This window comes from Anabrus simplex, chromosome 10 (assembly GCF_040414725.1).
Source record: "Anabrus simplex isolate iqAnaSimp1 chromosome 10, ASM4041472v1, whole genome shotgun sequence".
Classification (NCBI taxonomy): Eukaryota; Metazoa; Arthropoda; class Insecta; order Orthoptera; family Tettigoniidae; genus Anabrus; species Anabrus simplex.
In genome coordinates this window covers 13,885,970-13,909,239 of record NC_090274.1, presented here as the reverse complement: position 1 = coordinate 13,909,239, position 23,270 = coordinate 13,885,970, and the positions used below count along the sequence as shown (strand labels likewise).

Below are 23,270 nucleotides of genomic sequence, written 5' to 3'. Positions count from 1 at the left end.
TAAAAGCACTGGGAGCAGCTCTCTTGGATATGATGCCTGTTCTTTCATTATAAGCTAAGTTTCATTTTTGTCGTACTGAAGTGAAATTATAAGAATAAATTGACAAGAGGGGGGTCCACCTATTCAATACAATATATCAGTCTTGGGACTAGTTTCAACCACTTAGTGGCCATCTTCAGCCAAATAAAATTAAACAGATCATGTGATAACTAAAACATATGTATAACAGACAAAGACAATGTTGCAGGAATAATTATAATATTAAATTACATATAATAACATTTATGGTTATGATCTTGTTCACTTAGGACCTTACTTCTTTGCCTCAAATCTCTAATGTCTGATGGAGAACCAGCACTTGCTTGTGGCCCTTCCCGGCAATAACTCGACCAGGCACATACCGTACTGTCTCGGAACTGCATTCAAGCTCGTATTTGATGAATGAGTAATGTGGCCTGTTTGACAGTAACCAGTACTCTACGAATCTTACGATTTTAACATGCGAAAGGCGAGCTTCCAAAAATGTAATTGTTTTAGCAGATAAACTGTAAGAGCACTCGCCTTTTCCGCCTTTTCAGCACCTGAACAACCCCCTTTTTTCTATAGTTGAACGTTTAAAGTTTTCCCGAATATACCACAAGACTGAACAGAACCGTTAATTAGCGCGTGACTGATTAAAAAGTCATTCAACATTGGTTCAAAAACACTCAAAACACTTATGTATACTTAAATTACATCCACCACGGACCCACCACAAGCCATTGCTACTTTGAAAACGCGCTCTTATTTTCACCGAATCGAATGTTGTAACCTCTTTGGTTGTAGGCCTAACCAGTAACCAGAGAACCTCTTTGCACAGAATCAAAGAGGATAGGATAGAATAGAATGCACAGAATCCTATGGGTGCTGATAATGCGACCTGTAGCGGGAAAAAATTCCATAGACTTCTTCGCAGGCCGATCACAGCTGGTCGGAGCTGGCCAATTCATTCTTTCGCAACTGTCTCGCTTTCAATTCTTCTATTATAAAAGTAAGAATACTTTTATCGGGTGTTTAGCAAGCGTATAGGAAGGATATCTCCTAACATACACACACCTAAACAAAGCCAGCTATTTAACAAAAAAACAAAGGTGCAAATGTTTACGTACCGTACCTTAATTTTACGTCGCACTGACGCAGATAGGTCTTATGGTGACGATCGTCATAGAGCCCTGCGCGGATATACAAAATAATATCCGCCCCGCATCCGCGAATGGTTATCCGCGGATAATTTATATATTTAACTACAGTATATTACACCAAGGTATTGAAACGGATAGATCTGTTAACACAATAAGGCCTGACACCTGGCACCAGAACCCCTACAGTCGCAGGTTTATGAGGGATTTTCTCTTGCGACAACTACCGACGTATTAACCTTCCTTCCTTTCTTCCTTCCTTCCATTATTGCGGGCAGGAGCCAGTTAGGCTTAGGTCAAATTTACGGCTTTACGGTCTCAGCCACTCTCAAGGCTCTTTATATATCACCATTCTCCCATTCCAATGTCAAGGGTCGCCTAATCACAAGCAAAAACAAGAGTATCCCTGAGTGACAATAAATAAACGTCGTTATTTGGAAATTATCAACAAAATTATCCGCACTGCCATACAGTTTGTATCCGCCAAGACACTAACTTCGCAGATACCCGCGGATCCATGCAGGGCTCTAACGATGGAAGAGGAAAGGGCTAAGAGTGGGAAGGAAGCAGTTGTGGTCTTAATTAAGGTATACGTATAGCCCCAGCATTTGCCTGGTGTGAAAATGAGAAACCACGCAAAACCAACTTCACGGCTGCCGACAGTGGAGTTCGAACTCGCTATCTCCCGATGCTCACAGCTATGAAATAATTCTTTAAAAAGTACCTTCTGCTCATTCCTCGTATTAGGCCTGTACTGGCAATGACTGGGATTTGAAGATCAGATAACAATTATCGGAGAGGTTAGTTATTGCATTTTTATTTTTTATTTTCCTGCATTATGGAATCTCATCGCCATTAACAGTCATTACACAGAACTGTTGAAGTGGTGATGTTCAAAATTACGGGTGCAGGGAGCTCACGCGTTACATAAGGAGCATGTGGATGCAAGAAGTTGCATTTGTTGCATAAGAGTTTATGATGAATCTTACATTGGTTAATATTTTAGATGAGAGTTCAGGAGACGCTCAATAATGATACCATCCTGGCCGCCTTCCGCATTATAAGCAGATTAAATGCTGGTTAATTATCAACACTTTCCAGATTAATTTTGAATTCACCGCAACGAATGTCGATTGTCTGTTGTTCATTACCATTATATCCTCTTTGTTCATTACCCAACCTATAGCCGAACTACCGCCTGCTCGATATGTATCCGATGGTTGCTTATAAAATAACAATGTAATGTGTTAATGACATTGTTCTTTTTGTGCACATTGTTAGGTGATATCTGCTTAATCGGCTGCATATCAAATAGGCGGTGAACCGAACATATAACCCAAATAATCTCCGTGCATCCAAGGCTGACGCCTCAAGCTTGAGTGTTGGTTATACTTAAAGCTTATTTCGCTGACAGTTTTCACCTAATCATCAAAATTCCTTTCCAGTCATTGCCAGTATAGTACGAGGAATGAATACAAGGTAAACATTCTAATGAATGGATCCATTATATAGCAGCACCTCACGGCACCGCTACCAGGGTAGAGGTCAGCGACTGCCCAGAAGAAATGTACCCTAGTTTCCTCACCGAATATTTTATATGGGGTCATTTGCCCAGTAGCGGCGATTGGAAATATTAGAAGTGGCGGGGGGGGGGGGGGGATGTACAGCAAACAAACTGTACCCGGGTTTGTGGGAGACAAACATTGTCTACTGACTGGACTTCTGCTTTGATTCGTCCCTTGCACAAGAAACGAGATTCGACAGACATGAACAATAATTATCGAGACGTTTGTACCTGTCAAATCCAAAATTTCCTCCAATGCCTTATTAAACAGAGCTGAACCCCAAATAGACCCACAACTAAGAGAATATCAAGGGGGATTCAGAAAAGAGCGTTCTTGTACTGAACAAATACTCAATCTGAAGTCAGTGCTACGTCAGATAAAAATTGCTGGTAAGAAATATGTCATCATATTTGTCGGCGTTAAGAAGACGTATGACTCAGCTGGCAGACCTACGCTCACCAAAGTTCTGCAGAAACCAGGACTGGACCAGAAGACCCATAACCTTATCCATCAGACTTTATATAACACCAGGTCACGAGTGAAGTTCAGAGGAACACAAAGTTTTGAAATCAAGACAGACACAGTCTTTTCCCTCTCCTCTGTAACTGTGTACTGGGAAAAAGAAATAAGAGTGTGGCCAAAACAGTTAGCTAAACAGAGGATTCCATGTTGTTATCTCCCTAGGACACAAGTACGATGGACTCAATAATGATTGGCTGGCATTCGCCGATGATCTGGCACATATGCAATTCACTAGAAACTTCGTGAAACAACTCAATGTTCTCAGACAACAAGCAGCAAAGGTAGGGCTACACACAGTCCCTTGAGAAAATACAATACATCATGAACATCCCTGCATCTGGAGCAGGAAGGGATCACGAAAACCAATAGGTTTAAGTACCTGGGAGAATGGCTGGAACCCAATCTCTCCGAAGGAGTAGCGTTCAGCTAGAACTGGTATACCAACTGACCAAGAACACCTGCAATAAAAAGTGTATCTCCCGCAACACAGCCGTATATGCTTCAGAATGTCTTATATTCAACAGGAAGGGACTCACGGACAAGCTCGAAATCCAGGAGAGAAAAATATTAAGGGAAGGAAAGACTACACAAGGCGACCCAACCAATAGCTCTAAAAATACTGCGAAAAGTCATGGACGTTGCTAGGAACAGATACCTAGCATTTTATGGGTGCGTCTACAGGATGCACCACATCAGACTGACCAACCAGTTACTCGCTTACTGGCCAAAGAAGAAGACCCAAGTCACCATGGTCGATGGAGGTAAGCAGAGATCTGCAGGAGCAGGGGGGGACAGAGTTTAAAGACGGCACATCCCTCAGGAGGATGCTTAAACAAGAAGGAAGACATGTACCCTCTGAACAAAGGAGAGGAAGGAACAACACGGCCAGAGGATGGACAAGCATCAAAACCCATCACAAACGTAATAGTTCAATATCGTGGTTCTTAGTCGGCCTGTACGAAACAAGAATTACATTTTATCTCTACTTATTTATTTTAATATGTAAATAAGAATTGTCTATAATCTGTAGAAAAATCATTCTGCAGGGATAGGTATCGAAGGCTGTAGAAAAGCAGCAATTCTGAAAGCAGTGAGGCAGGGCTGCAGTTTGTTCTCCTCTCCTTTTCAATATTTACGTAGAACAGGGAAATCAAAGACTAATCTGGGAAAGCAATCACGTTCCAAGGAGAGGAAATCAAAACTTTGAGATTTGCCGATGATATTTTATCCGAGTCTGTAGAAGGCCTGAAGAAATTGCTTAATGGCACTGACACAGTCTTGGAGAAAAACACTAGATGAAAGTAAATACATCCAAAATAAAAGTAATGGAGTGCAGTCGGATGAAATCAGGTGACGCAGGAAAGATTAGGTTAGGAAATGAAGTCTTGAAGATAGTACAGTGAGTGTATAAAGTATTCGTGCGAGCTCGCATATTTTAGAAAACAATGTTTTCATACGTTTAGGTAGGTTTATGGTTTGAAAAAATCATTCATGTAGTATTCAAATACCTTTATTCATTCCATAAACAATATGGAAACAAAACATTGTCATAAACTTGTAAAAAGGTAATAAACAAATAATATATCTTTTGGGACCAACAAAAAGCATTCGTACGACCCCTGTCTTCTGTACATTTCTCCCATCAATCCATGTAAATCAATATTTTGTAGGATTTTCCTTGGCGGCTATGACAGCTTGGCTGCGATTGGGCATTGATTTTACTACATTAGCACAGTAGGAAGGAGGTATTTCCTCCCATTCCTCCTTGAGAGCATTTTGTAAATCTCTCTTGTTTGAAGTGCGTCCAGACGTAATTTTTGTTGCAAGGTAGTGTCATAAATGTTCAACTGGTTTTAGGTCAGGGGACTGGGGGAGGGGTTTCCAAGCGTTTGGGAGTGTTGTACAACAACCAGAGCTGGGTATCTCTAGCTTTGTATTTCGGATCATTGTCCTGTTGAAAAAGATTATCACTTCCCAGTCACATTATCAACACTGGCAGGTAAGTTTTGCTTCAATATATTGATTTACATTCGATGGACCATCTTTCCTTAAATGAAATTAAATTTCCCTCTCCCTTAGCGCTCATACACCCCCACACCATCACTGAACCAACCCCATGTTTCACAGTAGTGATCAGGCTCCGCAACTGTAGCTCGGTGTTCGGTTGCCACCACACTTGGGAGGCTCCCGTCTGACCCGAAGACGACGTACTTGCTCTCATCAGCCCAGACAGTCCTGTTGAAGACATCCAGACCTGTGTTTCGGTGTTCCGTGGCAGACGATTAACCTTTCTCACATAGAACTTCTTACGTCCCTGACGTCCATGGAATTCCATTTGACGAAGGGTGTTGCGCACTGACGACTCACACCAGCACCTCGCCGTTCCAGATCAGCAGCAATTTTTTGGGCACTGCATCCCGGATTTTTCTTCACTTCTCGGACAATGAAGCACCTGTTAGCCTCGGTCACGGCCCGGGAACATCCAGTTCTAGGCTTGTTATTGTAGCTTTTTGTCTCGGAAAAGCGGTCGATGATCGCTTGCACGGTTGACTTACGCCTACCAACTGCTTCTGCGATCCTTTTGAGCGACCATGTCTTGTTTATGAAGGCGGATGAAGACTTGTTCGCTGGGAGTAGTTTCCGCACTCTTTCGCTCCATTCAGACAACGCGTGAATGCACTCGAACGGTGTCCTGTCAACATCTGAGTCGAAATGAGCGAATGGGATACGTCTGAGCCACAACAGCATGCACACCGTCATTAGCAGGGAGGGGAGGGCTAATTTTACTCGCGAAAACGGGGTCGTACGGAATACTTTTTGCGGGTCCCAAAACGAAAATGTATTGTCTATGATTTTTTTTTTACAATTTATGACAATGTTTAGTTTTCATATAGTTTATGGAATGAAGAAAGATATTTGAATAGTACATGAATGATTTTTTCAATCCATAAATCTACCTAAACGTATGAAAAATCATTTTCAAAAATACTTTTTACACTCACTGTAGATAGTAAAATAACTAACGATAGCAGATAAGGAGCGGGCAACCTGCAGACTAACACGAGGAAGGAAGGTGTTCCTTAAGAAAAGAAATTTGCTCACGTTGAACATTGATATAGGAATTAGAAAAATGTTTTCGAAGACTTTCATCTGGAGCGTGGCATTGTATGAAAGTGAAACAGACGATAACTAGCTTACAATAAAAGCTTTTGAAATGTGGTGTTACAAAAGAGTGCTGAGAGTGAGAGATGGGCATATCGAATAACGAACTAAGAGATACTGATCGAACTGGTGAAATTTGAGCAGAAGGAAGGAATGATAGCACGGATGGCCCAGGACTAATTCAGTTCGTTTCTGAGGGAAGGGTAGGTCGCAAGAATAATAGACCAAGCAGATCAGAGTAGGTTTAGGATGTTTTAGCTACGCAGACATGAAAACGTTATGGTGGCAAGGAGAACTCTGTGGACTGATGACAACAATGTAAATAATAGCGGAAAATGTCCATAATTCAAAAGAGGCACAAAGACGGCAAAACTAAATCAAATAATACAGACTTTCACGACCACTAAATGACATCATAATACTTCATTTTGGGGATATTCGAGAGACCTGCTAGATAGTTTTATCCAGAGCCTCCAGAGTCAAGGAGAAAGATGTTGACGAGTTAACTATGGAGAGTAGCCATGGTCTACTCAGTACACAGCCGTCATTCGGGTGTTTAGCAATTGCTATTGCCTCATGAATTACTCTAGGTATAAAATGTTTTTTTCACTCTATATAAATGACAGAAGTTGCATACAAAATTATTTGATGGTCATTATGTATGGCATGTTCTGCCACAGTAGACTTCTCTCGCTGGCAAAGACGTCACGTGTCTGCGATGTTTAGGGGCGAGGGGGGTCCACTTTGTGGAGAAAATATTTAAATTTTTATTCGATTTTAGCCGGCTGATACTAGGAATGATTGAAACAGCAATTTGTACAAGCCCTTTTGTCTTATCAGCTAATTATTTGTTTTCTTTAATTATTAACAAAATTCTTAGCGGAAATACGCAAAAATGTCGTTGATCGCGGCTAACCGATTTGTGTAGCGTCACAGCAAGTAGTGGAGATTTCGCATATGCTGTGAGGATGGGTAGCAACAGTGGTAGGCCTATATCTTTTACCAAGATCACGGACACTGACGTATGATACAGCCACTTGCCGTACGCATTCGTCAGTCTCTTTAGTGTATGTTAGTTTCTTAGTGTGTAGTTAAATACTAAATATTTTTTAAACTGTATATTCACACCGTACTTATACAGTATTTAATTGTAATGCATGTGTAATATTGTTCCTTTGGTGAAAGTTTTATTGTATAGTATTGAATCAAAACCTTTAAAAAATTATTACCGCAGTTAAGTTGGTAAATATCAACCTTTAGCCCTCTGTCGAAATTCGCTCAGAGAGCACTAAAAACTTGCCATTCTGAAGCTATTTTTTTGTTTTTTTTTTGTTTTGGCGTATATACCCTCCGCCCCCCTAAATTCGGGTACTTTGTTGTCTGTACATATCCTCCCCCCCCCCCCCTTCCCCAATTCTAATTTCCAACATAAAGCGATCCATAGGAGCAAGGAGTCATATTCCAGCACAGTTTAAACCAATAGGATCTTTTATCTTGAGTCTGGTTACCATGGAGTGACAGTTGTCAATTCAATCTTAGTTATTGCCCTGAACACTCTCCTGGTCGGACGTTCGGAACGCGTCAACATCATATTAAGCATTACACGGCCCAATATCCCCAAAATTAAGTATTATGAGATAATACATAATGTACAGAATAAATAATGTAAGGAAACATGTTTATCTCTATTTGACACTTCGACGTATCTAGCCGGAAGTATATGAGCGACAAAAATGTACACACATACGAAGCAGCTGCACTTGTTTTTGTGCAGATATTTCATTTACAGAGACAGCATGTTATTTGGCGATAGGAACCACTCTCTCACTTCCGACACTGCCTGTCCCTATTTCACTTGTACAGTAATAATTAGTAGATTTAGTTTGTTACTCACGTTATAGACGACAGCCATGGCGCTGGACTTCCTCTACGACTGATGTGCGCGGCCAGCCACAACGTTCTGCAAGGAAACAAGACAATACATTATTACAGCAGAAGGTCGGCCGCGATGATTAACTGTGGAGGAATGTTTCATTCAACCGCGTGACCAGAACTTCTACGTCAAGGTTACGTCATGCAAAGGAAGGATTTACTACGTCACATGCGACGGTACAATGTTTTATTTTACCGTACGACTTTTACTGCCGGGAAAGTCCGAGGACACTGATGTAGATCGTTCTCTTTGACCTGCGCAGGATGATCAAGACCAAGAGGTCCGTTCAAGGCTTAACGTCTCCATCCGACGGATTAAATCACCAACTGTGGAAAGGTTGGAATTGAATGCAGGTTTTGGTACCATATCTAGTGATTAAACACTGTATACCACTACCTCGACAGCCGTGCAGGCCCAACATTCCAAGGGTGAAAACTGTTTCCACCAACGGGACTCGAAACGGGTAACCACTGAGTCAGACCAAACAGACGGACGCTTTAACGATCACGGCCACAAGGCGGGCTTACGTCAATGTACACAAAGAAAAAATGAGACTTCTAATGCGTGATGGTGGTGGTGATTATTGTTTTAAGAGGAAGTACAACTGGACAACCATCCTTTATTAACACTAATCGTGGTGATTATTGTTTTAAGAGGAAGTAAAACTGGACAACCATTCTCTATTAACACTAGTCAGAGGGAAAAAAATGGAAGGGGTCCGACACTTCGAAAATGAAGGTATCGGCCAAAGAAAGACGATGCCACGAAGGTTGTGAAAATGAAAGACTCCCTAGGCCTTCATACGTCATACTGTCGGGGTGGAAGTGAACAAGAGTTGACCAAGGGAGGTCGGACAGGATACCTGAAAGTGAGGAGCCTGGCGCAAGTGGAAGCAATGCCAGGACTCAGCTCAGGACCCGATGCTTGCCAACCGGCACTTGGAAGTTAAGAGCCCCTGAGAACCCTTTTAGTCACCTCTTACGACAGGCAGGCGATGCCGTGTATATTATTCTACCGTACCCACCCAAAAGGGGATCCCAGTGCACGAGTTCGAAGGGTAAAGAGGGCGTTCAGAATGTCTAATGTTGACACTTGCAGGTCGGAGATTAGTTTTATCAATGAGTTATGACACGGACAATCGTTGTTAATCATAACCATCTTCACTGTAGACTTTGATGCCTTTCAGCGTTCAGGCTGGAAGCGTCTGAATTTACTAAACGCCTCCACAATTCTCTATTTGTAACTAGTTCTGTGGCCTCGTTTAGTTTTATATCCTTTGGCTTTAAATAATTGAAAATTGAGTCTACAATCGTCTTGTTCTCCCTCTACCTTTCTTCCATGACGCATACAATTATTCTCCTAAATAACTTATCCTTCTCTGTTCGAGTCACGTAACCCAACCAGTGAAGCCTGTTTATGCTTACAGCTTCATAAATCGAGTTCACCCCTAACTTAGCCTTTATTTACTAATACTGAGTACCCTCCTATCATTGTTCCCACCTATTGAGTCCAGTAATAATTCTCGCTACTTTCACGCCTGCTGCTTCTAAATTCTGTTGATTGCAACTGTGAGCTCACGACCTTCGCTTTGCTGATGGTAGAAAAAATTACAAATATACAGTATGTCCTTTATATTTTGCGTAAATTGTATGAAAGTATAACTTTTTTTATAAATTCACCGTTCAACAGGATATATACGACAGACAACTTCATAGTGGACAGTTCAGTCTGCAAGCCTCTGCGATTAACTACGTGCCTCTACAATCGTCCATCCATGTAATGCTAGTTTTCGGTTCATTCTTCCTGATTTTAAATATTCCTACTATATTTTCACATTTATTATTTCAGTAGGGTTTGAATGTGAGCTTTTCTAACATGACTGACTTCTGAGAACAAGGGCGATGGTCATGACGTATCAGTGCTTACATCATCAGTGACGTCACGAGTGGTCCAGCCACCAGGAAGTGAGACAGCACACAGCTGACTGTGAGTCAATAAAATCTGGTGACGATTCAGCCTCATGTCCGAGCTCTCCTTTCATAAGCACTCTTCTTCAATGAATTACCATCGTTTAGCCTTTCTGTTTACGATGAACAGACGTAATTGGAGCCTGACCGAATCAGCACCTTCTTCGACGACCGGTGGGAAGAGAAAAGTCAGACCCCACTATGATATTTTCTTATGTCCATTATTATTATTATTATTATTATTATTATTATTATTATTATTATTATTATTGATAACAACATATTTAAATGAATAATTATAAAGTTTACAACATTTTCATAACGCTACTCTTTTGTCGGAAATCATCCAGAATCCATCGTGCTGCTTTCCTTAGGATACATTCCAATTCTCGAATCAAGTAATCCTGGAGAGGGTCGCATACCCTGGAACCATACTCTAGTTGAGGTCTTACCAGAGACTTATACGCCCTCTCCTTTACATCCTTACCACAACCCCTAAATACCCTCATAACCATATGAAGACTTCTGTAACCTTTATTTACAACACCAATGAAGATTTTTTCGTGTACTGTATTAACTCCTAGATACTTACAGTGATCATAGTGCGGAACTATCACCCCGTCACACAGTAATTAAAATTGAGAGAACTTGTCCTCTAGGTGAAACTTACAACTTTACTTTTCATTCAGTTAATCATCATACCATTGCCCGCTGTCCATCTCATAACATTGTCTAGATCTCCTTGCAGTTGCTCATAACCCTGCAATTTATATACAATTCTATACAGTGTAACATCTAAAAATAGCCTTATCTAGCTTTACCTAACCTCTGTTCCCGGCTTCGTGTGCAGGGAAATTTATTTTGTGCATCAAACTGCGTCCAATATTGTTTTAGTAATGTTGAAACATGTTGGTTGTTATTTGCTTACTGAAGTTGAAGGACAGCACAGTAGGAGTGTAAAGAAACCATTCACCCATTATACAATCTCTTCAAATGGGCATATAACTTCTCTCCTTACTTCATCATCACCACCACCACCACCACCACAACCACCACCACACCCACGAGCGCAGATCGCCCATGGGCGTGAAAAAGAAAGATTGCACCAAGCCTACCCGAACGTCATAGAACATCACATCACCGCGATCTTCAAGAAACTTACGTTAACCGAGCCTCTGTCAAGCGAAAATACGTTCAACCGAAACGCGTACCTGATTTTTTTTTAAATTTGCTTTATGTCGCAACGACCCACAGAGGTCTTATAGCGAAGATCTGTGAGAAAAGGGCTAGGAGTGGGAAGGAAGCAGCTATGTCCTTAATAAAGATAAAGCCCTAGCATTTGCCTCGTGTGAAAATGGGCAGCTACGGAAAACCATCTTCAGGGCTTCCGACAGTGGGGTTTGAAACCACTATTCCCAAATGCAAGCTCACAGTGGGACCCACTCATTGTTACGACACAGACCTCCACGTAAGCGACTGAAGTCAAAGAAGAGTTTCCTTCATACTACAACTGCTCTGAATAATCAACTAACAACAGTCGGAACTTGTAGGGGGCAAGAGCACAGCATGATGCTACCTCCTGGATATCAACTGAACATGGAGATCGCTGAACCGCTTGAGGAGTGTCATTGGAAGATCCAGGGAGCATCAAGAAGTCGGGGTGTTTGAGCGTTAATTCTGAACTGTGAGTGCAAGGGACTACCAAGTATCCCACATCCCTCCTACCACCTGCACACTTCAAAACCACACTGAAGCCAATGAAAACGCTTCTCGGCAGACACCGTGTTATGTAACTCAAAAAACGCTCTGACATAAAATAACTCTACAAATGGGTATAGATTTATCATCCGAAAGAGTGTCTGCCCGTCTTTCTTTCGATTAACAGAGAATGCGATTCAAAACGGCAACTGAGGTCTCAGAACCACCGCCGTCTCAATCCTATATTCTTTCTATTATACCCGTAATACACTATTATCGTACGTTACCGGGTAAACTAAAAATGGATATGCTTCGCCTTCTATAGGACAACACTATTATTAAGACCATCCAGCATATTATCACCGAGTGTCCTAGAAGTGGCGACATCAGTGATTTTGCTCATGCGTTTCCAGAGACAATTAGTTACAGAAACAACCTAATGTTGTCCAAAATTACGTGCGCATGTATGTATCTGTAAAGCCATACGCTAAATAAAATTATCCCGAAGTGGCGTTAAACAACACAGGACCGAACGATCTAGTTGTGCCGTACGGCTGCGAATATGGATTGAGTGTGATACGGCGGTGGGCGGTGTTCAGAAGAACATGTAAGATGATTATAGATGGCTAAACATACTCGTCACAGCGCCCCTGGTAGAAGCTCAGAACTAAGTTTTGTCTGAAACTGTCATCAGGGTTTTGACATTGATATCTTCGCATTCAGCCGTATTATCACTTCAATACTTGATGGGATACTTTTTGATGTTGCAAAAGTAAAGTCTTATTCAATATAAGCACGGCTTACTGGAAGCACACTTAAACATTAATGTTATGCTGAAATTAGCGCAGGTGGTATGCTTTCAGCTACTTATGGCTGTATATTCGCTGCTTTGTGAGAGTAGCTGTGGAACAAACAAAACACAATCCCACTGGATGGGGCGTAGAATACATCCACGGTATTCCCTGTCTGCCGTAAAAGGCTACTAAAAGGTTTAACCCCAACCTCGATGTGGACTGACGACCAACGCGACCCCTTGCAGAGTCTGGGATTTCATCAAGACCATCAACAATAGTATCAGACCTTGATAAGAATCAACATGGCCGACGCATCGGTTGAATGTAAACAAGCCTGTGATACATAAACATAACCTCCTGATTATCGTACTGAATTGCTAAGTTGTCAATAATAACGAACAGAATACCGAACTTTACTTTGGGTAAGAGACCAATACTATCTAGAACTAACCTTGAATGACCTTTCTATTATCATACGCTTTTAAATATAATATAATAGCCTACCTCGTTCAAGAAATTGATTAGAAACATAACCTTTTCACGAATTTCAATTCTCTCAAACAATGATTCTGATAATGATTCACCAAACTGCTATACTACGTCGCTTTCACTTCAGATAATCAATGGGAGAATGTATATATTTAAAAAAATTATGAAAACTAAAGTCAGTCAGTCCGGCCATTCTATCCGGTCGATTTCCTTCATTTTTTAACTGAAGGGTATTCATGCACAGATTTGTCATCAGGTACTATAAATCACTTAACTTCCGCCTTCCTCAAATTATTTGATTTATTCAATTTTTTGTCTCTTTGCAGCAATCATATCTTTGGTTCTAATTGATGTATGGAGTTAGGTTTGGCCTAAGAACACTCAGTGGATCAAGCTTTTTCATGTCAGCTCTTAACTATTCAAATTGCTTGATTCCGAGGAAATTTATGAGTGCACATTCAATTTGACGTCTCATTTCTTCAACATTTTTTCTCATTGAAGCAATCATATATTTCGTTCTAATTGAGGTTCGCAGTTCGTTTTGGTCTAAAAACACTCGGTGAACCAAGCGCTTTCTATTGAGGTAATAACTACTTAAATGAGTAGATTCTGAGAAAAGTTATGAGTACATTTGTCTCCATGACGAAGATCTCTGAAGGACTTGATAACAGTTCGGCGCGTAGTGTTGTTCCAAAGAACATTTTAATTCAATTTCTTTGCGTGATTTATTTTAAAGTGTTTTGTTAACATAATATTATTCTATTAGAACAGCAGATCATGTGCTTTATTTCATTAACTCGAAACTTTGCAAATACATCCGTGAGGATAGTAACGAAAACACCATACTTTGTACATTGCGGGTGGAGCCAGCGGGAAACTGCTAGTCGATTTGAAGTTCTCTGGTGGCATATGCATTTTCGTATAAAGCACTTTAACACCCAAATCGTTGGCAAGGTAAATACGGAATGCAAGTGACAGTATATCAGTTGATACCTTGTCCTCTAATTTAACAAAGAGGATATAATATAATCTTCATTCAAAGATAAAATAAATAGCTTTATTACTTTTTATAACCTCACTTTTAAAAACCTCAAAAGGTATAGTAACTAAGAAATGTAGTAGGCTAGGCATTGATAGGCACTAACACAGTTTTGGCCTTATCCGAAAAAAGTAGTACCATCAAGTAGATGGAAAACATCCTCTCTATTCACAAAGTTTATCCTCGAATGTTTTAATGCACCCTAACAAATTATCTGCAAGTACGAAATCGCAATGCATTAAGTAATCTTGATCTGAATGTGAGCACATCTGCTGTAATATGAATTACATCCAGACACACAACACGATCGACACGTTCTAATACTGTATATCAAAATGGTTTTAAAACCAAATTTCAATAAATACATCACTACACTAACGTTTAATTAATCAAACCAAACCAAGAGAAGGTCTAAACTGATGCTTCGCACATGCTCATGTTTACATCTGAACAAACCGATCGCGGCGCCATTTTAGCTAATATCGATAGCTGCATTAAGGTCTGATATATTGTAGTTTGTCTTGCTTGCATTCATGTAGTCGCGTGGTACTTTCGATTCTACGCGGCGAGCAGAAGGCAAGGAAGTACCAAATACAACCGCTATTGTAAGGAAGATGATGATGATGATGATGATGCTTGTTGTTTAAAGGGGCCTAACATCGAGGTCATCGGCCCCTAATGGTACGAAATGAATAACAAAAAATTCAAATTCATCCACTGACCAAAATAAAATAAAAAATGTCATGAAGAATGAATGGACATGAACCCAACAAAAAAAAAAAAAAAAACAAACAAACAAAACAGTGGATCAGACTCAAAAAGAAGGTAGAGTATTACTGACCAAGGGACCATTTATAAAGCACAATGATGATGTCTGAAGGGGTGCTAAATTCACGTCTAAGGCCCCACAGAATGGTACATGTCGGGAGTAAAGTAGAACCATGGTATTTGTCATGTTGGGGTACTAATCAAAAGTAGCGAAGACTCATGGTGTTCCACACAAGATGGTACTACTCACAAGTTTGTAAGGAAGAAACGGCCAGTGTAGCCTATTTGCGTGTAGAAGGAAGTAGCTTGTCCCTAGCTGCGGGGTGGCCTTACATACTTAGCGGGTTGAGATAAACACCAATTGTAGGGAAATTCTGGGTTTAACTACTTTAATATTGGCATGTTTCATGAAACACTTGAGTCCAAACCGAATGGCAGACAGACAATTTTCTCCGCATCGCGTATATTATCCAACCTCTACAAACCGCGATGAGAAATGAATGCATGGACAAGATAAGAGCGCTGGCCTTCTGACATGTTCAATCCTGGCGCAATCTGGTGCTATCTGAAAGTACTCAAATATGTCAGCCTCGTGTCGGTAGATCTTCTGGCGTCTAAAAGAACTCTTCCGGGACAATATTCTGGCACCTCGGCCTCTCCAGCAATCGTAAAAGTAATTGCATTATTATTAAATTACGGACAGACACCAAAGTCCTATTAAATTAGCAAGATGGTATTCCCACAAATTTTCAAGTCGAAAGTAATTCCATTGGAGTTTGTGAAGCTGATGTTCAAAACAGCAGTTTCTCACACACCCACAAAAAAAGAACTGAACCTATTTTAGTTAATCTCATGCGAGGTAAAAAGCGAAGTATGGGGTAATAATTGGAAGCGTACAGAGAAAGTTATAATTTTATTTATAAATAAGGCGAGAGAGAACCGCGAACAATGAGGATTTCACAGACGGACTGTGAAAGGTTAAACGCGGTGGTGATCGCCGCGGGGTTCAGAAGCTGCTCTGCATTACCGTGAGAACGGAAAGTAGCCTCCGAGAAAGTCTTCAAGTGTGATTCCCTTCACACTCAATGGAGGCTTTATCGGACATAGAGGACTGACGACGCAGCGAAAGGAGTGCCTGCGTCGTTAAGAAGGAGGTGCAGACTGGAAAGAAATAGAGTTAGAAATGGCTGTGGAAGTGAGGAGAAATTGAAGGAACTTACTAGAAAATTGAATCTAGCAAAGAAGGCAGCTAAGGATAACATGATGGCAAGCATAATTGGCAGTCATACGAATTTTAGTGAAAAATGAAAGGGTATGTATAGGTATTTTAAGGCAGAAACAGGTTCCAAGAAGGACATTCCAGGAATAATTAATGAACAAGGGGAGTGTGTATGTGAGGATCTTCAAAAGGCAGAAGTATTCAGTCAGCAGTATGTAAAGATTGTTGGTTACAAGGAAAATGTCGAGATAGAGGAAGAGACTAAGGCCAAAGAAGTAATAAAATTTACATATGATAACAATGACATTTACAATAAGATACAAAAGTTGAAAACTAGAAAAGCGGCTGGAATTGATCAGATTTCTGGGGATATACTAAAGACAATGGGTTGGGATATAGTACCATATCTGAAGTACTTATTTGATTATTGTTTGGTCGGAGGAGCTATACCAGATGAATGGCGAGTTGCTATAGTAGCCCCTGTGTATAAAGGAAAGGGTGATAGACATAAAGCTGAAAATTACAGGCCAGTAAGTTTGACATGCATTGTATGTAAGCTTTGGGAAGGCATTCTTTCTGATTATATTAGACATGTTTGCGAAATTAATAACTGGTTCGATAGAAGGCAATTCGGTTTTAGGAAAGGTTATTCCACTGAAGCTCAACTTGTAGGATTCCAGCAAGATATAGCAGATATCTTGGATTCTGGAGGTCAAATGGACTGTATCGCGATTGACCTGTCTAAAGCATTTGATAGGGTGGATCATGGGAGATTACTGGCAAAAATGAGTGCAATTGGACTAGACAAAAGAGTGACTGAATGGGTTGCTATATTTCTAGAAAATAGATCTCAGAGAATTAGGGTAGGTGAAGCTTTATCTGACCCTGTAATAATTAAGAGGGGAATTCCTCAAGGCAGTATTATCGGACCTTTATGTTTTCTTATATATATAAATGATATGAGCAAAGGAGTGGAATCGGAGGTAAGGCTTTTTGCGGATGATGTTATTCTGGATAGAGTAATAAATAAGTTACAAGATTGTGAGCAACTGCAGCGTGACCTCGAAAATGTTGTGAGATGGACAGCAGGCAATGGTATGATGATAAACGGGGTTAAAAGTCAGGTTGTGAGTTTCACAAATAGGAAAAGTCCTCTCAGTTTTAATTACTGCGTTGATGGGGTGAAAGTTCCTTTTGGGGATCATTGTAAGTATCTAGGTGTTAATATACGGAAAGATCTTCACTGGGGTAATCACATAAATGGGATTGTAAATAAAGGGTACAGATCTCTGCGCATAGTTATGAGGGTGTTTAGGGGTTGTAGTAAGGATGTAAAGGAGAGTGCATATAAGTCTCTGGTAAGACCCCAACTAGAGTATGGTTCCAGTGTATGGGACCCTCACCAGTATTACCTGATTCAAGAACTGGAAAAAATCCAAAGAAAAGTAGCTCGATTTGTTCTGGGTGATTTCCGACAAAAGAGTAGCATTACAAAAATATTGCAATGTTTGGGTTGGGAAAAATTGAGAGAAAGAAGAAGAGCTGCTCGACTAAGTGGTATGTTCCGGGCTGTCAGCGGAGAGATGGCGTGGAATGACATTAGTAGACGAATAAGTTTGAATGGCGTTTATAAAAGTAGAAAAGATCACAATATGAAGATAAAGTTGGAATTCAAGAGGACAAACTGGGGCAAATATTCATTTATAGGAAGGGGAGTTAGGGATTGGAATAACTTACCAAGGGAGACGTTCAATAAATTTTCAGTTTCTCTGAAATCATTTAGGAAAAGGCTAGGAAAGCAACAGATAGGGAATCTGCCACCTGGGCGACTGCCCTAAATGCAGATCAGTATTGATTGATTGATTGATTGATTGATTGACCAACTTAATTACTTCAAGCGGGAGTTACGCGGTGGTTTACGGGTACCTGGACGTGAAAAGTCATTAAAAATTTCATATTTCGGTTTTTCACTTTGAATACAGTAAGCTCTACCGAATCCAGAAATATATATCCACGTTCCTAAATATGATGGCACCACTCATCTATCAGTTAACATTACATATTTCTGATAGTAACATTTTTTCAATAAATCTCTAGGAACAATTTTCCCAGGAACCATAAAAGCTCACAAGGTTGCCATGTGGTTTTCTAGAAAAGAGTTCCAATTTCAATGATTTTGCCTTCATTAAGAAATATTTCACTCCTGTTCGAACGTTTATCCCCCCAATGGTCCTTATTTTGTTCAAACTTTAATGTTTAAAATCTATCCTCAAACTTTCGCAGTCTTATTTCTACAGATATTCCCTACTTGTGTCAGTGGAGTAGTTGCTACCGCATTGGCAACTGGAAGTTAAAACAACAAGCAAGAATTCGAGCGCGAATTTGGTCAGCAGTTTTTCTTTCTTTTACTGATACTTTTGCTGAGGAATTTGGAAAAGGAATCACAATCCAAGGAAAATAATTCAAAACCCCGAGATTTGCCGATCATATTGTTGTTTTATCTGAGTCTGCAGAAGATCAAGAAATTGCTGATCGCATGGACAGAGTCCTGGAGAAGGAGTACGGGATGAAAATAAATAAGTCCAAAACGAAAGTAATGGAGTGCAATCACACGAAGTCAGGCGATGCAGGAGATGGACTAGGAAATAAAGTCTTAAAGGAAGTAGATATATATTGTCACTTGGGTAGGAAAATAACTAACGATGGCCGCCGAGCCTCGAACCTGAGGCAGCCGCGTGGAAGTCAGAGACGCTGGCCGTTGGACCGTTTTCTCGTTAAATAAGGACCAATGACACAAAGTTTCGGACACGCACAGTATGTGTTTATTCTTGGCGTAGGTCGTAGAACAACATCCTGAAGTTTGAAGGAAATATGTGACCTCGTAGGCCTCTTCCTGTGAGAGGCCGCCCACCCAGCCCTGAATTGTCACACATGGTAATATTGCGAAAGAAACAAACCCCATCGTGCCCCGAAAGGGGATGGCCTACCAAGCGACCGTTGCTCAACCCGAAGGCCTGAAGATTACGAGGCGTCGTGTGGTCAGTACGACGAATCCTCTCGGCCGTTATTCTTGGCTTTCTAGACCGGGGCCGCCATCTCACCGTCACATAGCTCCTCAATTGTGATCATGTAGGCTGGATAGACCTCCAATTAGCCCTCAGATCCAGGTGAAAATACCTGATCTGATCGGGAATCGAACTCGAAGCCTCCGGATAAGAATCAGATACGCTACCCCTACACCACAGGCCCGGCTTCATGAAACAACAGTCAACTAAGTTTGAACATCGATCGCTTGGGCGTCTCCCTGAATAACACACCTTTGCGTGAGCTCAGAGCTATAGGCGTGGCCCAAAGAGAGTATAATTTTTATTCCACCCCTTAGCTCGCTGTTCTCCGTTAAGCCCCATTTCTGCATGGGCCACAACTTGACTGATGACCTATGAACGCTGTTACCAGAAGTCGCCCTTTTCCGGGAACAGTTACCAAGTTGAATAATTTGTTCCTACTTAAAACTCTGCCTCAGTATGTTAATATCTTCATTTGTTCCAGGTTACTATTCGTCTCATGACGAGTCTGGAGATTCTTAGCACCTCCTGCCCACTGAAGGGCTCCCAAACACTGGGACCATGCTATATCCTGGGGAGTATAATGGGAGTAGTTTCCCGTTGCCTTCTCATACCCACATAGTATAGTTGTGGGAACTGAAGAATTTTTAATAACTGTCAGAATCGCCGAAATGGGAGTGCTGTGTCGCATGAACAAGGAGATCGAAATCCTCACATAGAGAATGAAGTTTGATCACTTCGGCCATGTCATCAGGAAGAAAATGGTCCCACGGGCGCTTCTTGAGACCTGTTTCTGTTAGCAACGGAGTAACATTTCTCACTATGAGCAACTTCTCAATGATGTTTTAATAATTTACAGCGAAATCTATGCCGATTGTTACCTACTACGATGTCATGTTAGGAATTCGCAACAATGCTTGTTCCAAGACAGGATGTATTAGAGGATTAATGTCACAAAACTTATATTTCCAGAATTTCAAATTTGTTATATAATTAGTTTAAAGAAGTCGATGCGGAAAAAAAAAATAATTTATGTAAAAACGGTGGACTTCTATAAGCAAAAGTATAAGCACTCATCGATCTCTCTAATCTGCTTGATGTTAGGTGCTTGAGGAACCATACCTAAATGTTTTGTCAACTTTTGCAATACCTTTGGGCTGAATAGAGATTTCTTCTATAACATCGCCATTACCACACTCGAGAAGTCCATCATGATCTTCAAGAACCATGCTTGCGGAGCCGAAATAAATGTTTGACGTGCCTCACCCTTTTGCCTACACTTAACCTCATTTTAAATTAAAACCAACAGCAAGTTTTGTGAAATCGGATTTTTTAAACGATCTGTTGATCAAATGTAGTAATACAGACTTTTTTTTGGAAGAATATAGCCTAATACAGACCTACTTGTTAGATAAATAACATTTTTGGGGGGATGTAATTTGCTTTACGTCGCACCGACACAGGCAGGTCTTATAGCGACGATGGGACAGGAAAGGGCTAGAAGCGAGAAGGAAGTAACCGTGACCTTAATTAAGGTACAGTCCCAGCATTTGCCTGGTGCGAATATGGGACCATGTTTAGGGCTGTCGGCAGTCTGGGGTTCGAACCCACTACCTCCCGAATGCAAGCTGACAACTACGGGACCCAAAGCACACAGCGACTCGCTCGGTATTTCGGAAATTAAACAGAGGGCATTTAATTTTTATACCTACTGTAGGCGCATGATCTTTTCGCAATAAGGATAAACGCGACAAAAAATATTTTGAAGCAATTTTGAAATACCTTAACCAATCATATGATTCTGGTTAAGAAATGAGTGATTTTGTTTTCGCGAATTACAGCGACAAGGCCAGTTTAAAGCGAAATTTACTTATTTTTTGCGATTAAGTGCGAAAATGCAGCGAAATTCATGGAAAATAACGATCTTGAAATTGTACTCCAGTATCACGTGTGTGAAGGGAAACAAGACAGAATAAGGATTTCTCATTTCGACACAAGTATCTCTTCGTACTAATATTCTATAAAATCCCATAATGGTATGGCCACATAGGGTGAAAGCTATGGCCATGTAGGCTGAAAGGGTAATTTGTTATGTAATTTTAATTAGGGCTATATTATAGTTCTAATCAGGATTACATAAGGAATAATGAATGATTATCAATATTGCTTCTCTTTATTTATCTACCTTTCACGTAAATCATTCACGAATCTCACGAATGAAACTTTTTATGAAAAACTTTAGGAAACGATTTGAGCGAAATTATTGCGATGGGGTCCACCCTATTTCGCGAAATAACGCGAAATATTGTTTCCTCAGACGTGCCAACTTTCAAAAGTAAAGAAAAAAACCAGAAGACTACGGTTTATCGCGATATGTTACGACCCGTAATTGATGACGCAGCTTGCATCAATTGAATATTTAACACATTATACTGATCTATTACATAAGTCCCCTTATTTATTTATTTTTTTATTTTTTTATTGTAGTACATATATCTGAACACATGAGTATTCATCCTAACTGCCTTAGACCTCTTCAAAAATTCAGAACTACTGTAAATTATTTGCTCAAAACCTTGCCGAATAGTTTTAAGGTGGTTGTTTTTTCCAATGATTGTTTTTCGGGATTTATTAATCTGAACTGTGCTTTTGTCCTTGTAAACATGTTAAAAGTGTCTCTCAGTCGGCACTGCTATGTGCAAATGATAAAATATAAAGCATTACGTTAGAAATTCGGTCATATTTAAGATCAGCAGGAGCTGATTTCATTTACCCAACCAGTGCCCACTCAAAATCAATTCTCTCCAGCTACTTAAAGAATAAGGAAAAACCTGGTAGTTTCAAACCACAAACGAGACTGCTCTCAAAATCAGGAGATAAGTCTCCACGATCAGGGGAGAGGGAGGAGGACCAAAATTCGGGAGTCTCTCGCTTCAATCGGGATAGTTGGTACATCATGATAATTACAAGAAAGTGGACTAGCAGAAGTTGTATTGTCTCCCCCTTAGGCTAGGGTCCTTGCCCCACATGTGACACAGTGAGGATTGGCAGGTGTTTTCATGTAAATACTGCACACAACCTTGCTTGAACTTGGCAGACTGTCTGCTACACGTACTGGGGCACGGACCTTTCACCAGGACTTTCTCAGCGTGGGTGCTTCTCCCGTTTGTTACTTAGCAAGCAAATCACAAGGCACCTTTCACCTTGTCAACAAAATTACCATCACATAACCCTCTCCACACACTGACCGCACGTATCTTTCTGACTTCATGATCCCCGCTGGACAGTTGAAAGCTGTTCCTCTCTCTGGTTAACGTTCCCAGTTGCCCACCAGGAGGCCATGATTGTTAACACGTCTGAAACCGTGGCTGAGCGGTTCGATTCCCGTTGGTTGAAAAAAAAATCACCATCACAATATTTGTCGGCAGGGCTGTTGATTGTGATTCGTCCATTGGATGGGGAAGTAAATCTTTCACCAGACCCTTCGGTGTTATTCAGCAGCAGTAGGCTACGAGCCGACGCCAGGTTTCACCCTCTCCCTGCCTCCTCATCACCAACATCCCACATCCAGACGTACAGGTAACTCATGGGTGTCAAATAGAAAGACCTGCACCAGGTGAGCCGAACATGTCCTCGGACACTCCCGGCACTAAAAGCCATACGATAATGTTATTGGCTTTACGTCCCACTAACTACTTTTATGGTTTTCGCAGACGTCGAGGTGCCGGAATTTAGTCCTGCAGGAGTTCTTTAACGTGCCAGTAAATCTAACGACAAAATGATGTATTTGAGAGCATCTTCAGATACCACAGAACTGAGCCAGGATCGAACCTGCCAAGTAAGGGTCAGAAGGCCAGCGCCTCAACCGTCT

At 40.8% G+C, this 23,270-nt stretch overlaps 1 protein-coding gene across 3 annotated transcripts in view; it reads right to left on the bottom strand.

Annotated features, from left to right (window-relative positions):
* Window positions 1-23,270, bottom strand: part of AnxB10 (Annexin B10) — a 63,335-nt gene that overhangs the window by 30,061 nt on the left and 10,004 nt on the right. For all 3 annotated transcript variants that reach the window (XM_067155116.2, XM_067155117.2, XM_067155115.2), the window contains exon 2: window positions 8,322-8,387. In XM_067155116.2, the coding sequence (XP_067011217.1) occupies window positions 8,322-8,339 (18 nt within the window). In that variant the 5' untranslated portion in view covers window positions 8,340-8,387. The remainder of the gene's footprint in view (window positions 1-8,321; window positions 8,388-23,270) is intronic.